This window comes from Acipenser ruthenus, chromosome 18 (assembly GCF_902713425.1).
Source record: "Acipenser ruthenus chromosome 18, fAciRut3.2 maternal haplotype, whole genome shotgun sequence".
Taxonomy (NCBI): Eukaryota; Metazoa; Chordata; class Actinopteri; order Acipenseriformes; family Acipenseridae; genus Acipenser; species Acipenser ruthenus.
The window spans coordinates 1,436,829-1,452,540 of NC_081206.1; the positions used below are offsets into that span (position 1 = coordinate 1,436,829).

The 15,712-nt window shown below is 45.6% G+C and overlaps 1 protein-coding gene across 2 annotated transcripts in view; it reads left to right on the top strand.

Annotated features, from left to right (window-relative positions):
• Positions 1 to 297: 297 nt before the first annotated feature.
• Positions 298 to 15,712, top strand: part of LOC117423729 (solute carrier family 12 member 5-like) — a 99,719-nt gene continuing 84,304 nt past the window's right edge. The window contains exon 1 of one of the 2 annotated variants that reach the window (XM_058990697.1): positions 298 to 796. In XM_058990697.1, the coding sequence (XP_058846680.1) occupies positions 634 to 796 (163 nt within the window). In that variant the 5' untranslated portion in view covers positions 298 to 633. The remainder of the gene's footprint in view (positions 797 to 15,712) is intronic. The other variant, XM_058990698.1, reaches the window with a different exon arrangement.

Consider the following 15,712-nt stretch of genomic DNA (forward strand, 5'->3'; position numbering starts at 1 on the left):
ACTGTAAACTGACTTAAACCAGCATGACCAGTTAGAACCAGTACCATATTTAACCAGGTGTTTATTATTATTATTATTATTATTATTATTATTATTATTATTATTATTATTATTAGTAGTAGTAGTAGTAGTATTAAGGTGTCTGTAAGTAAATACATAATAATAATAATAATAATAATAATAATAATAATAATAATAATAATAATAATAATAATAATAATGTGTTTTTTTAGGCTTGTTTGTTTTTTGAAGTGCCGATCTTTACTCGAATAATCAGCTGTCCATCAACAGTAATCAAATTTGAGCCCCTCTGATCTGTAGAAACCCCGCACTTCAAACGTGAGGAGGTGTGGGCGTGCGTTAGGACCCAGGAGAAAGCCTCGGCATAGACACAGGTTGATGGGCTTGCTTGTTCTTCTGAGTCCCGGCTCTACTACTGCTGGAGAAGAGAGTGCGGTAGAGAGAGATCGAGAGCGAGAGAAGACAGACTGACCGACAGACAGACAGAGCTGACGTTTAAAACGTTACCGTTACATCCTCGCCGGAGCTCCGTGCTCGCCTGTCCTCCCCGTTAATTCCATCATCAGCGCAGACTGTACAAGGCGCGTCGAGCCGTCTGCACCCCTCTCAAAGATGAGCCAGAGGTTTACTGTCACGGCGTTTGCAGGCAAGAATCAGGAGGCGTGGGGTCTTGGAGGAAAGAAAGGGGAAATAAATCAGTTATTTGAGTGTGATGAACCGACAGCGGGGTCTCCAGACAAATGCACCAGCGGCACAGCCCAGGAACCGGGCAAAGGTAAGCTACTACACAGTGCTGTACTGCTGTGCAAAAAATCATTATCAGTCCAGCACATTGGTATAATGAGCACCTGTAAGCATGCCTTGAATAAAGAATGAAATAACAACTGAACAATAATAATAATAATAATAATAATAATAATAATAATAACAACAATAATAATAATAATAATAATAATAATAATATGATGATGATGATGATGATGATGATGATGATGTTGATGATGATTATAGTAATAATGAAATTGATTGATTTTCAGAACACCTGATCATAATAATGCCCTGCTCTTTAGTTACAAGCGAGTCTTGTGACTTGCTGTGAAAATATATTACGTCGTCTAAATACATTTAGCTAAATAAACTTTACTGGAGCTGCCCACAGTCCCTATGGTAAGCAAGTAGAAGCGGGTTCCTTATCACTGCTGGGTGCTGAAGACTAGCCCTGAAACCTGTTGAGCCCTTATTATTATTATTATCCCAGGTGGAATTTTACTGGTGGAGTTTCTACCTGAAACTGGACATTAGTATTGAATGTTGTTAGTTGTTATGAAGCACGTTTAAAATAGATAGTAGGAACTGGGTGGGTGAAATGACTAAACCTGGGGGTGACGCTGTTAAATAAGTGTGATTGAAGCAGGTTATTGGAGTAAAATTGGAGCATGACATTACTGCAGGAGAGCATGTGCAACACAGGACGTTCCCAGCCGCACATGATTACACAGAAAGGTTAAAGGCTGCTCTCCTTATTGATGAATAAAAGAAGACTTCAAGGTGACCTTTTAGAGGTTTGTAAAGCCATGACTGTGTAGAGCAAGGCACACGGACCATAATGCTAGCCGTTATGACATCACCACACAACCACGTAGCCTGTGTTAATAAAGAGAATGCTAGCCGTTATGACATCACCACACACCACGTAGCCTGTGTTAATAAAGAGAATGCTAGCCGTTATGACATCACCACACAACCACGTAGCCTGTGTTAATAAAGAGAATGCTAGCCGTTATGACATCACCACACAACCACGAAGCCTGTGTTAATAAAGAGAATGCTAGCCGTTATGACATCACCACACAACCACGAAGCCTGTGTTAATAAAGAGAATGCTAGCCGTTATGACATCACCACACACCACGTAGCCTGTGTTAATAAAGAGAATGCTAGCCGTTATGACATCACCACACAACCACGTAGCCTGTGTTAATAAAGAGAATGCTAGCCGTTATGACATCACCACACAACCACGAAGCCTGTGTTAATAAAGAGAATGCTAGCCGTTATGACATCACCACACAACCACAAAGCCTGTGTTAATAAAGAGAATGCTAGCCGTTATGACATCACCACACAACCACGAAGCCTGTGTTAATAAAGAGAATTCTAGCCGTTATGACATCACCACACAACCACGTAACCTGTGTTAATAAAGAGAATGCTAGCCGTTATGACATCACCACACAACCACGAAGCCTGTGTTAATAAAGAGAATTCTAGCCGTTATGACATCACCACACAACCACGTAGCCTGTGTTAATAAAGAGAATGCTAGCCGTTATGACATCACCACACAACCACGAAGCCTGTGTTAATAAAGAGAATGCTAGCCGTTATGACATCACCACACAACCACGAAGCCTGTGTTAATAAAGAGAATTCTAGCCGTTATGACATCACCACACAACCACGTAGCCTGTGTTAATAAAGAGAATGCTAGCCGTTATGACATCACCACACAACCACGTAGCCTGTGTTAATAAAGAGAATGCTAGCCGTTTTGACATCACCACACAACCACGTAGCCTGTGTTAATAAAGAGAATGCTAGCCGTTATGACATCACCACACAACCACGAAGCCTGTGTTAATAAAGAGAATGCTAGCCGTTATGACATCACCACACAACCACGAAGCCTGTGTTAATAAAGAGAATGCTAGCCGTTATGACATCACCACACAACCACGAAGCCTGTGTTAATAAAGAGAATGCTAGCCGTTATGACATCACCACACAACCACGTAGCCTGTGTTAATAAAGAGAATGCTAGCCGTTATGACATCACCACACAACCACGTAGCCTGTGTTAATAAAGAGAATGCTAGCCGTTATGACATCACCACACAACCACGTAGCCTGTGTTAATAAAGAGAATGCTAGCCGTTATGACATCACCACACAACCACGAAGCCTGTGTTAATAAAGAGAATGCTAGCCATTATGACATCACCACACAACCACGTAGCCTGTGTTAATAAAGAGAATGCTAGCCGTTATGACATCACCACACAACCACGTAGCCTGTGTTAATAAAGAGAATGCTAGCCGTTATGACATCACCACACAACCACGAAGCCTGTGTTAATAAAGAGAATGCTAGCCGTTATGACATCACCACACAACCACGTAGCCTGTGTTAATAAAGAGAATGCTTCAAAATGGTTTGATCCCAATCTAAACATGAAAGCATCTTCATATGTGTTGTTTTCTTTCTATTCCCGCTGCTTTTAACTGCACTGAGTGTAAACAAGAGCTTCTCAATCTCAGCAGGTCCTCCCAGGGTCAATACTTTAAAACCAACTAGCAAGCGTATGAACAAAGCGATCAATGCAGTGATGGATCAGTTTAATGGGGTCTGCTGGAAACACAGCAGGAAGGGTTCAGATATCCAGACTGAGACCCCTGGAATTGTAAAGGGGTGTGCTGGAAACACAGCAGGAAGGGTTCAGATATCCAGACTGAGTCCCCTGGAATTGTAAAGGGGTGTGCTGGAAACACAGCAGGAAGGGTTCAGATATCCGGACTGAGACCCCTGGAATTGTAAAGGGGTGTGCTGGAAACACAGCAGGAAGGGTTCAGATATCCGGACTGAGACCCCTGGAATTGTAAAGGGGTGTGCTGGAAACACAGCAGGAAGGGTTCAGATATCCGGACTGAGACCCCTGGAATTGTAAAGGGGTGTGCTGGAAACACAGCAGGAAGGGTTCAGATATCCGGACTGAGACCCCTGGAATTGTAAAGGGGTGTGCTGGAAACACAGCAGGAAGGGTTCAGATATCCAGACTGAGTCCCCTGGAATTGTAAAGGGGTGTGCTGGAAACATAGCAGGAAGGGTTCAGATATCCAGACTCAGGGTTCAGGGTTGTATCTTTCCTTGAGAGCTCTTCTCATGGTCTTGGTTCTGGTAGAAGCACAGCTGCCATCGATCAGCTCTCCTCCTCCATGCTGTCATGTATTGATTCATTCCTCTGCCAGCGACCCCAGGTGCACCAGTGCATGAAGACCTGTGCCACCCTGTAGAAATGTATCTATTGTAAATATGAAATACCATGTCAGCATCAGAAACGCAGCACCCAATGCATCCCATTTCATTTAGTTCCACGCTGCTGCCTGCTTTCTGAACTGACATATTTATTAGCTGTGTCAAAAGCACACTGCTTGGGCAAGAGTTTCCTGTGTTGATAATGTCCTGTTTTGAGATCGGCATGGAAACAAACAGTCTCCCTTGTGTGATTAACACACACACACACACTGAGACATACACACACACACACACTGAGACATACACACACACACACTGAGACATACACACACACACTGAGACATACACACACACACACACACTGAGACATACACACACACACTGAGCCATACACACACACACTGAGACATACACACACACACACTGAGACATACACACACACACACTGAGACATACACACACACACACTGAGCCATACACACACACACACACTGAGACATACACACACACACACTGAGACATACACACACACACACTGAGACATACACACACACACACACTGAGACATACACACACACACACTGAGACATACACACACACACACTGAGACATACACACACACACACACTGAGACATACACACACACACACACTGAGACATACACACACACACACTGAGACATACACACACACACACTGAGACATACACACACACACTGAGACATACACACACACACACACACTGAGACATACACACACACACACTGAGACATACACACACACACACTGAGCCATACACACACACACACACTGAGACATACACACACACACACACTGAGACATACACACACACACACTGAGACATACACACACACACACTGAGACACACACACACACACACACTGAGACATACACACACACACACTGAGACACACACACACACACACTGAGACATACACACACACACACTGAGACATACACACACACACACTGAGACATACACACACACACACCGAGACATACACACACACACACTGAGACACACACACACACACACTGAGCCATACACACACACACTGAGACATACACACACACACACTGAGACATACACACACACACACTGAGACATACACACACACACTGAGACATACACACACACACACACTGAGACATACACACACACACTGAGACATACACACACACACACACTGAGACATACACACACACACACCGAGACATACACACACACACACCGAGACATACACACACACACACACTGAGACGTACACACACACACACACACTGAGACATACACACACACACACCGAGACATACACACACACACACTGAGACATACACACACACACACACTGAGACATACACACACACACTGAGACATACACACACACACACACTGAGACATACACACACACACACCGAGACATACACACACACACACCGAGACATACACACACACACACCGAGACATACACACACACACACACTGAGACGTACACACACACACACACACACTGAGCCATACACACACACACACACACAGACACACAGCCAGAAGCACACACACACACACGCACACACACACAATAATTCAATAATCAGGCTTGTCTTTGTTGTAAAACAAGAACTGGTGTCTAAGACACATCAAAACAGGCGTGTTTAATATACTAAGAATAATGCTACTTTCCCATGTGCTGTTAGACAGGCGGGGGTCACTGTGTGCTGAGTTGAAATCCCAATCAAAGATGCCAAAAAAATGCCATTATGCAAGTAAATGTAGTACAATGTAGTACAATAATATGATTAACAGTGATTAACAGTGATTAACAGTGATTAACAGTAATTAACAGTAATTAACAGTGATTAACAGTGATTAACAGTGGGAAGAAGAAGCTCTCCCGGTACCCCAGGCCATGGCAGGCTTCCTCCATTCCCCCAGCTAGCCAGCGTTTAACATCCAGCACCTCATCTGAATCAGTGTGCCTGCAGTCCACTGCTCTGTCTGTGCTAATCTCAGTTCATCTGAATGCTATTTCAGAGCTGTGCTCTTTGAGATTCCAGACAGCTAGAAAGGCAGTCCTGCGTGACTCCGGAGATCCTTCAGCAGCCGTTAGCGTTTGAGCATGTTACACTTTTCATTCATGTCATAATCCCAGAACTCCTCCTCAGTCAGGGGGGGAGGGGCAGTATTACAGAATCAGGATTTCTGATTCCCCTGCAAGTTGTGCTGGCGAGCGCGTGTGTCGTAGCTGCGTCTGCATTCCCGGATTCTCGCTTCCCGAATCTGTGTCCATCCTCTGCTGCTGTTGCTGTTTCTGAATATATCAGACAGAGCTTTTTTTTTTTCACTTGCCCTTTTAAGAACCGTCACGCAAAAGCGATACGCTTCAGCCTTTTGAAATGTTTTCATACACCATTTTCTTGGACTAGTTACAAAGCATGGAACATAATGATCTAAGCAGCAGACACGGCCATGAAGGCTCATCCAGATCACACCTAGACACCCAGTATCTAACAGGGGAGAAATGAACCATAGGAAATGTGGTGCACTCCAAGCCAAACTCCCTTAGCAGCCCACTAAACCCCTTACTGTGATTGTTCTGTGACAGGAACTCTCAACAGGTCCAGACGGGTTGTCGGAAGCCGTCTTTGTGCTCTGATTTGTTGAGTCGTTAGTGGCTGTCTAGTCCCAACTCTGTGCTCCTGGACTGTTGTTGGACTTACTGTGAAGGTGAGAATGTCTTGTCTTTCTGTATGATGTCAGAGAAGGGAGAGCGCCCCCTGCTGTGACCACCAGCACCTCTTTATAGCCCTGATTGTCATAAGAGGCACAGAGTGCAACATTTGCATCCAACGCTGGCTGTGAAGGGGCAACGTATTGTTCTCGATCAGCCGGTCTGGATTGATTAGCGAAACGAGATAGCCGGTCGTAGGATGCAGCTGCAGCTAAATGCTCCTCTACATCCGATAGTATTGACCTTGCATGGCAGGGAGAGAGAGAGAGAGAGAGAGAGAGAGAGAGAGAGAGAGAGAGAGAGAGAGAGAGTTCAAAATGAAAAGCCACTCGTGATGGAAGTTGCTTCGTTCTTGCTCAATCAACTTCAAGATCAGGAGTTTTATTCCAGGATGGTGTGGTGGTTAGGGTGGAGGGACTGGGAGGCAGTGTGGTCTGGTGGTTAGAGTGGAGGGACTGGGTGGCAGTGTGGTCTGGTGGTTAGAGCGGAGGGACTGGGAGGCAGTGTGGTCTGGTGGTTAGAGCGGAGGGACTGGGAGGCAGTGTAGTCTGGTGGTTAGAGCGGAGGGACTGGGAGGCAGTGTGGTCTGGTGGTTAGAGTGGAGGGACTGGGAATTGGCTGACCTGGATCATGGCTGATTTGTTTTTTAAACTGTGGCCCTGATGCACATGCCAAGCAGCTCTCTCTGGAATTCAGGAAAGGGTGCTTCCTCCAGTCCAGGGCAGGCTTGAGGCATGGAGACTGAACTGCGCCCATTGAGGCATACTTGTGGGACAATGTGGGGAAGCTGAGATTCCCACTAGCCATGCTCTGAGGATGAATGGAGAGGACAATGTTCACCTTGATCAAAGGCAAGCACTCATAAAACAAAAAAAAAAGAGAGAAACCACGTTCCATAGAGACAGTCACGAGAATCGAGCTGTATCTCAGTAGTTTCCTGTTAATTGAGGTGCATATTGTGCGAGGATGTGCGTGGGAGAGAGATGGAGTCACCCTTCTATTCTCAGAAAGCCCGTGCTTCAACGCATTACTCAAATGGAAGGGCACAAGAACAAAAGAAAGCCTGTAATTTCACCGACAAGCTCTTGAATCACCAGTAAAACTGTTTGAAATTCACGACTCGCTGGTACGCTGGCAGAGAGGCATCTGGCTAGTGCGAAGGCAAGCTAACAAGGATGCATCTGATCACAGCAGCTGTTTCACAGACTGTAAATGACGTGTCACTTACTGTATGTACCAAGGCTGAGTTTAAAACCCCAAAGAGCCTGGGCTCTCGTGAGTGGAAAATGCATTGATCAGGCTTACCTGCTAATTATAGCAAATACCTGCACGATTCTTTATTCCTCAACAATAGGAAGTCATTCTGTAAGTTCACAGGTCTCCCCAGTGGAGCCCACTCAGAAGTATCCTGCTCATGCATGCTGACTATTGATATTGTTTGCATATTGTATGCTAATGCTATCAGTGACAGCGGTGAGGAGAAGGGGGGCTGGCGCAGTCGCTCTCTCTGCTTTGCCTCCCTGTCTGCAGAGCGCTCTCACTCTGTCTCTCAGTGACTCTGTCAGTGAGCGTGGAGGTGGAGGTGAGGAGAAGGGGGGCTGGCGCAGTCGCTCTCTCTGCTTTGCCTCCCTGTCTGCACAGCGCTCTCACTCTGTCTCTCAGTGACTCTGTCAGTGAGCGTGGAGGTGGAGGTGAGGAGAAGGGGGGCTGGCGCAGTCGCTCTCTCTGCTTTGCCTCCCTGTCTGCACAGCGCTCTCACTCTGTCTCTCAGTGACTCTGTCAGTGAGCGTGGAGGTGGAGGTGAGGAGAAGGGGGGCTGGCGCAGTCGCTCTCTCTGCTTTGCCTCCCTGTCTGCACAGCGCTCTCACTCTGTCTCTCAGTGACTCTGTCAGTGAGCGTGGAGGTGGAGGTGAGGAGAAGGGGGGCTGGCGCAGTCGCTCTCTCTGCTTTGCCTCCCTGTCTGCACAGCGCTCTCACTCTGTCTCTCAGTGACTCTGTCAGTGAGCGTGGAGGTGGAGGTGAGGAGAAGGGGGGCTGGCGCAGTCGCTCTCTCTGCTTTGCCTCCCTGTCTGCACAGCGCTCTCACTCTGTCTCTCAGTGACTCTGTCAGTGAGCGTGGAGGTGGAGGTGAGGAGAAGGGGGGCTGGCGCAGTCGCTCTCTCTGCTTTGCCTCCCTGTCTGCAGAGCGCTCTCACTCTGTCTCTACGTGACTCTGTCAGTGAGCGTGGAGGTGAGGAGAAGGGGGATTGGATCCCTCCCTGTCTAGAGAACCTCACAGAGCTGCATCACCATGGAAACCCCTGGCTCAGTGATGGCTAGGCGATGAGAGTGTGAAGATGCACAAGTACACAGCAATTACATTGCAGTGTGGCTGCAGTCTAGTCACTCCAGGACTGTGCTTAACCCAGGAGCCTCCTGTCCAAACTCTTCCTTATAGGGCACACATTTCAGAGGGAGATGGGGGTTTGTGAACATCACTGAAGGATTTAAGATCCATCGTCATACCTCTTATTAGCACTAGCAATATCATCGCTGCTCCCTTTTTCTTTCTGTTAAAGATATGTTCTTTCTTTATAATTCAGTTTGGACTACGCAGGGAATTTCAAAGACCAGGCTATATATGAAAAGTTGCTGCTGCCTGGTCCTTAATAACGGCTGGTTTGGTTGTGGAAGCACCTGCCAGCCGAGCGCTTTTTGAATATGCTATCTTGCCTATCATGACTAGCAACACTGTTATACTGTATATTACAGAACACACCTCACAGGTGATTCTTAACAGATACATTTTGGGACTGCAGTCTCATCAGCAGACAGCGGTCCCCAGTGCATTCCTGTTTCAGAACCATCTGCCATTTACATAACAAGTGAATCAGTCAAAACAGTGCGCAGGTGTTTCACATATCCCACTCCCTGTGCATTTCTTTAGAGATGGTCTCAGTGAAGTCTGATGGAGTGTGGCTCCCTCTAGTGCCTGTCTTTTGTATTGCAAATACCAACGCAGCATCAAGCCAACTTCCTTGCACCCCCCACGTCTTGTTAATTGCAGTGCAGAAATGCAGTCTGGAGCGGAGCCCCTTTGGTCATTGTTGTAAAGAGACAGTGGGCCTCAGTTCTAACCCACTGAGGATCACTCTGTCCTCAGATTGCCTGATTCTTCTCACCGTGGAGTGCCAAAGGATGGCTCATTAAAAAGTGGCCTCCCAGAACGGTCCTTTGTTTTTTAGTACATACTGGAGTGAGATCACCAGCACATCTAAACCGTGTTTGTTCTCGTAAAGACTCGAAATGCATTCAAAGGCCAATCTGATTATTTGTGGTGTTATTTTTCACTTATTTACCTTTCTTTCCCTTAAAAAAAAAGTGTACCATCATAAACGCATAGCAAAGTGCAGTAAAGCACAGTTAACGCACGGTAAAGCGCAGTGAACGCACGGTAAAGCGCAGTGAACGCACGGTAAAGAAATGCGAGCTGGTGAATTCCAGAGGCATTATCTGAATGCATCCACAGACTCCACCGTGGTTTCTGCTTTGAAAGAAAAATCACAGCGCAATTATTCTTCAGGCCACAAGATGGCGCATGACATCCAAGGAAAGAGTGAAGTCATTTGAAAACGTACTTGAATTATGCTGACTGATAAACACAGCTGTTAATCTTTGCAGTCTCGTAGAAACATGTTCTTATTGATGTACAGTATAGGGGCTGTGGTGTTTGCGGTCCCAGAGAGGAAACACTGTGAACACAGCAGCACAGCTAATTACCTGCGTGGCAAACTGACTAGAGGCGCACCAAGGGATCGCTTTCCCTAGATGGCAAAGCATTAGGGCTGCAACAGTCGCAGTTACAACGTACAGCACGGACGAGCGCCACGTGCTACGCAAAACCTCACGTTACAAATACATGTGCATTCAGATCATCTGCAAGACGACATGTTAATGCTGGCCCTAGTGCAACAAATACAGGTGCATTCAGATCTCTGCAAGACGATATGTTAATGCTGGCCCTAATTGCAACAAATACAGGTGCATTCAGATCTCTGCAAGACGATATGTTAATGCTGGCCCTAGTGCAACAAATACAGGTGCATTCAGATCCTCTGCAAGACGATATGTTAATGCTGGCCCTAATTGCAACAAATACAGGTGCATTCAGATCTCTGCAAGACGATATGTTAATGCTGGCACTAGTGCAACAAATACAGGTGCATTCAGATCCTCTGCAAGACGATATGTTAATGCTGGCCCTAATTGCAACAAATACAGGTGCATTCAGATCTCTGCAAGACGATATGTTAATGCTGGCACTAGTGCAACAAATACAGGTGCATTCAGATCTCTGCAAGACGATATGTTAATGCTGGCCCTAATTGCAACAAATACAGGTGCATTCAGATCATCTGCAAGACGATATGTTAATGCTGGCCCTAACTGCAATAAATACAGGTGCATTCAGATCTCTGCAAGACGATATGTTAATGCTGGCCCTAGTGCAATAAATACAGGTGCATTCAGATCTCTGCAAGACGATATGTTAATGCTGGCCCTAGTGCAACAAATACAGGTGCATTCAGATCTCTGCAAGACGATATGTTAATGCTGGCCCTAATTGCAACAAATACAGGTGCATTCAGATCTCTGCAAGACGATATGTTAATGCTGGCCCTAGTGCAACAAATACAGGTGCATTCAGATCATCTGCAAGACGACATGTTAATGCTGGCCCTAGTGCAACAAATACAGGTGCATTCAGATCTCTGCAAGACGACATGTTAATGCTGGCCCTAGTGCAACAAATACAGGTGCATTCAGATCATCTGCAAGACGATATGTTAATGCTGACCCTAATTGCAGAGTGTATATCCATGCAGCTATGGGACAGTGCTTTCTGAAGGGATGATTAGTTGAGGGAGTAATCTGAAGTCAATGAAGCCCGTCAGCATTAAAATATAGAACTCAATAGCGACGATACATAGACTGAGCTGGCACGCTCCTGTATTGTATTTTTAGAACATGCCTTTCCCCCTTCAGCATAACCAACTGAACTTTATCAAGTCGACATAATCAGTAAAATTTTTGGATTCTAAAGAAATTCCTAAATATATTTACAAAATATAGCGATACAATATACACCTGTACCGTTAGTCTTTTAATTTTTTAACGCCATTTTTTGCGCATCTTTTGGCGAACTGAGTTAATTAATAACAATAATTAAAAACAGCTGTCTTTCGTTGTGTGTGACGTCATTGAATCATTTGTCAGAATCGATGGAATGTTTCTGGTGCAGCCGCGCGCGCGCATGCCACAGGAGAAGGGAACAGGCTGCCTTTGAGTCCCAGTGGATCACACATCAGTCACTAGAATACTGTATCTGGAAACAGGGAAAGGAACGGGGCTATTATGAGCTGCTGGAGAAGTGGCGTTTTTATTAGATTTTTTTTCCCCTCGATGACGACGCTGTTTGTCGCGCTGTAGCAGCTTGTGTTTAATTATTTTTTAACTGAACAATATGCAATATGCAATAGAACGCTAGGAGGGGGGGGGGTCTGTTCAATTGAGCCAGAATAGACTGTCTGTATTGCAAGTGCCTCTGATTGAGAGAGGGCCAGGACTCCGTGTCAGTGTTGTGTCGTCTTCTTCTGAGTAGGGCACTGCTAGTATACATATCATTAATGCAACAGTAAGATTAGTTTGGTTCTGTTTTGTATGAAGAGTGTGAATCAATGAATGCATTAGACCCAGTACATCAACAGTGCTGTTTTGGAGCTGTGAATTAGATGCGGTATTTTCCGCTGGCCTTGCTCTCTGATTAATGCAGCACACAGAGAGAGGCTGCTTTGCTCTGCACATTTGCATTTTTATAGGTATCTGAAATCAGAAAGAATGAGCCAGTGGCGGCGGCGCTCAAGGAGGATGCTTCAGGTCACTGTTTTCTGCCTCTGATTTATGGCAGATGCAAGCTGAGGGCAGGGGTGGCAATGCTTTGAAACACAGTAACACAAACACAGATCTGCTTCATCAAGGGACTGCGAGTGTGGAGGAATGCTCTGCAATTCATGACTGGATGCATTTCATTTGAAACTGGATTAACATCTCGATAGAACAGACGCTCCCCAGTCATGAAATGCGCTGGTCAGAAGCCACTGGGTATCTTACTGATAATGGGCCTGTATACTGAGTACAGGCACGTATTAAACGAAGCTTTCCAATAGGGCAGTACAGGGTTGGGGTGGAGTACAGAGAAACTAGGGAAGAAAGGAAATATATGACACCATTTTTTTTCTGTCCTTGCACCAGTGAAACATTTTTTTCCTGCAAGTTCTTATGTTACAAAACTAGTTAATAAAAGGGCATCATTTTTTTTTTTTTTTTGATAATTTGGCACACATTATATAGGAGGTATCTGAATTACAAATACATTTCTGGTTGTGGGCTTATATGGAGGCAAAACAAGTTGGCAAAATAGCAATCACAGTGACTGCAGTCCCCTACCTCTACCAGCAGGGGTCGCTATAACTCAGCAAGGATGGTTGGCAGCACAACAAGAACAACACAAATCTAAATAAGAGAGCATGTCATCTTCCCTCATTGAACGCACCAGTGAAGCTGCCTGTCTGTTATCAGTATTTGTGGCTTATTGATTTTTTTATTTTTATTTATCCAGCCCTGTGATATTAAAGGTTGCTCTTTTTGGTGCAGCAGTCCTGCTGATGACCATGGTGTTGCTAAACGTCCGAAGCAGTATATTATTACTTTACAGAGCCGTTGCCTGTCCAGAGGAGCTGTTTGAAGGTGCTTCTTGCCTCTTGTTCTTTGGGGGACGAGGGTAGAATAAGGGCTCAGGATTCAAGCAGGTTAGCGTGATGACAGACTGGATCATTTCGTGTCGCTATTTTTAAATGAACCTCAGAAACTGTCCTGTCAGAAATCCTGTTGAAAGTCAACGACGTGTGGTGGATGACAGTGGATGTGTAGAACTCTCACCATGGAGACGACCCCGTGGTGACCTGATGTGTGTGGATTCTGTTCTGGCCTCCCAGGAAGTGTGACGTAACAAAAAGAGCCGTCAGGATCCGCGTGCGACGGCTGCTTTGCAGATTCTAACACTGGTGAGGCACGTTAATACAGGAATTACAAGACCTTTCATTGGTGTTTTCTGCACATCATCAGTGATACCATTGCCGTTAAAAAGCACTGCTGCCTTCAATAATGGTGACTTCTTGTAGGGACGTGTTTGGTTTTAACAGCTGTGAATGTTTGATTTCAGATTCAATCCTGTGGAATTATTGCATGTTTTAAACATAGGCAGCGTTTGGAGCTGTGTTTGCAGGTTCGTTCACACAATGTCAGAAGGTATTAAACCTCCTACTTGGAGGTCTCTACCTCCTTCTCTCTTAATCCTCTCTGTCTGTTAGAGCTGCTCTAGTCAGTCACTCCTGGTGCAAAGACATACATTGAATAAACTTGTAAGAAGTTGAGAAGTGAGCTGTCTCTCTCTCGCTCTCTTGCTGCAGCTGGTGTGTTTGATGTAGTGTGCTGCTCATTGAGGGATTTGTTCAAGCAGCAACAGGAGGGACAGCAGTGAAGCAGCTCTCTCTCTCTCTCTTCCTCTCTCCCTCTCTCTCTTCTGGTTTGGTGCATTGCAGTACCTCCACCACCCAGCTGAAGGGAGTCCTCAGCTAACCAGGAAAAAGCAGCACATCGCTGCGGCTTCACAACAGCTTTCCATCCCACATGCCTGAGCCCCAGATACCATGACACCCTTGCAACTTCCCTGTGTGCTGCGATCTCTCTTAGTAACATGTTATTTAATGAATGAACTGGTGATTACCTGGTAATGATGGTGGTTAAGACAGTGACAGGGTTAGATGAACTACCAGCCCTCGATGGAAAGGGAAGTATGACTGCCAGGCAAACTGAGAAGACCTCCCCCAGATGTGCTTTCCATTGTAAGGAACCCGTCTTTCTGTATGCGTTTAAAACAGCTTCAAGAATCTGGAGCGTGGAATAAATGACATCACTCTGCTAAACCCCACCCCTTGACCTCCAGCTGACTTGAACCAGGAAGTAGTTCTCGGTTCCATTCCGTTGCCCTGCCAACAGAGAAACGAAAACTAGTTTCCGAAGAGCACAACAATGCCCCTGGACTGACCCGCCGGTGATAAAGCTGCTGCTGTTTATAAGCTGAAAGCATCCCCAGCTAGAGATGAAAGTGTGCTTTTGAAACATGCAGCAGAATGTATGATTTGTGTGTGCGAGTTCAATCCTCCTCCTCCTCCTCCTCCTCCTCCACAGCAGATGGGCTGATTCAGTGGCTCGGGAGGAGAGAGACGCTGAGGAGCACGTAATCTCTGCAGGCCCTTGGCTGTCCTCATCAAACACAGCAACGCAATCATACAGACAGTCTGCCATGTGGTGGAAAGGGCTAAGTGGATCATCTCCTGAAGCTGCTGTTGGGTCAATTGAAAAGCCAAGACTATAGAGTGTGTGATGCTGTACGTCCACCAGGCTGGCGGAAGTATCTATGGGTGGTTAATGTAAACGTTGTAATTGATTGCTGGTGCGGTACACTGTGTGCGCAGGGCTCATGGATTATTGTAACTCTCTGTGACGCTCCAGTGTGTTTCCTAGCAATCTAAATCTACATGAAGAAAAGCATGTAACAGGCGGTGGTGTCACCATTGCAGTTTAACTGCCTCTGTGCATATTGGGTCTTTTTTTTTTTTTACAATATTCTTGTTTTGTTTTATTAAACGTTTTTTGGTGCTGATGGTGGTCCTGATTAAAAGTGTAAAGTACCCAAACCTTTTCATGCCCGCTTATCTCTTAACTGCTGTATCCTCCAAATGGTGGCGGAATTGTCTGCCTTTACATTTGTGTGGCAGTGCTGGTGATAACGAGTTCTCTCATAG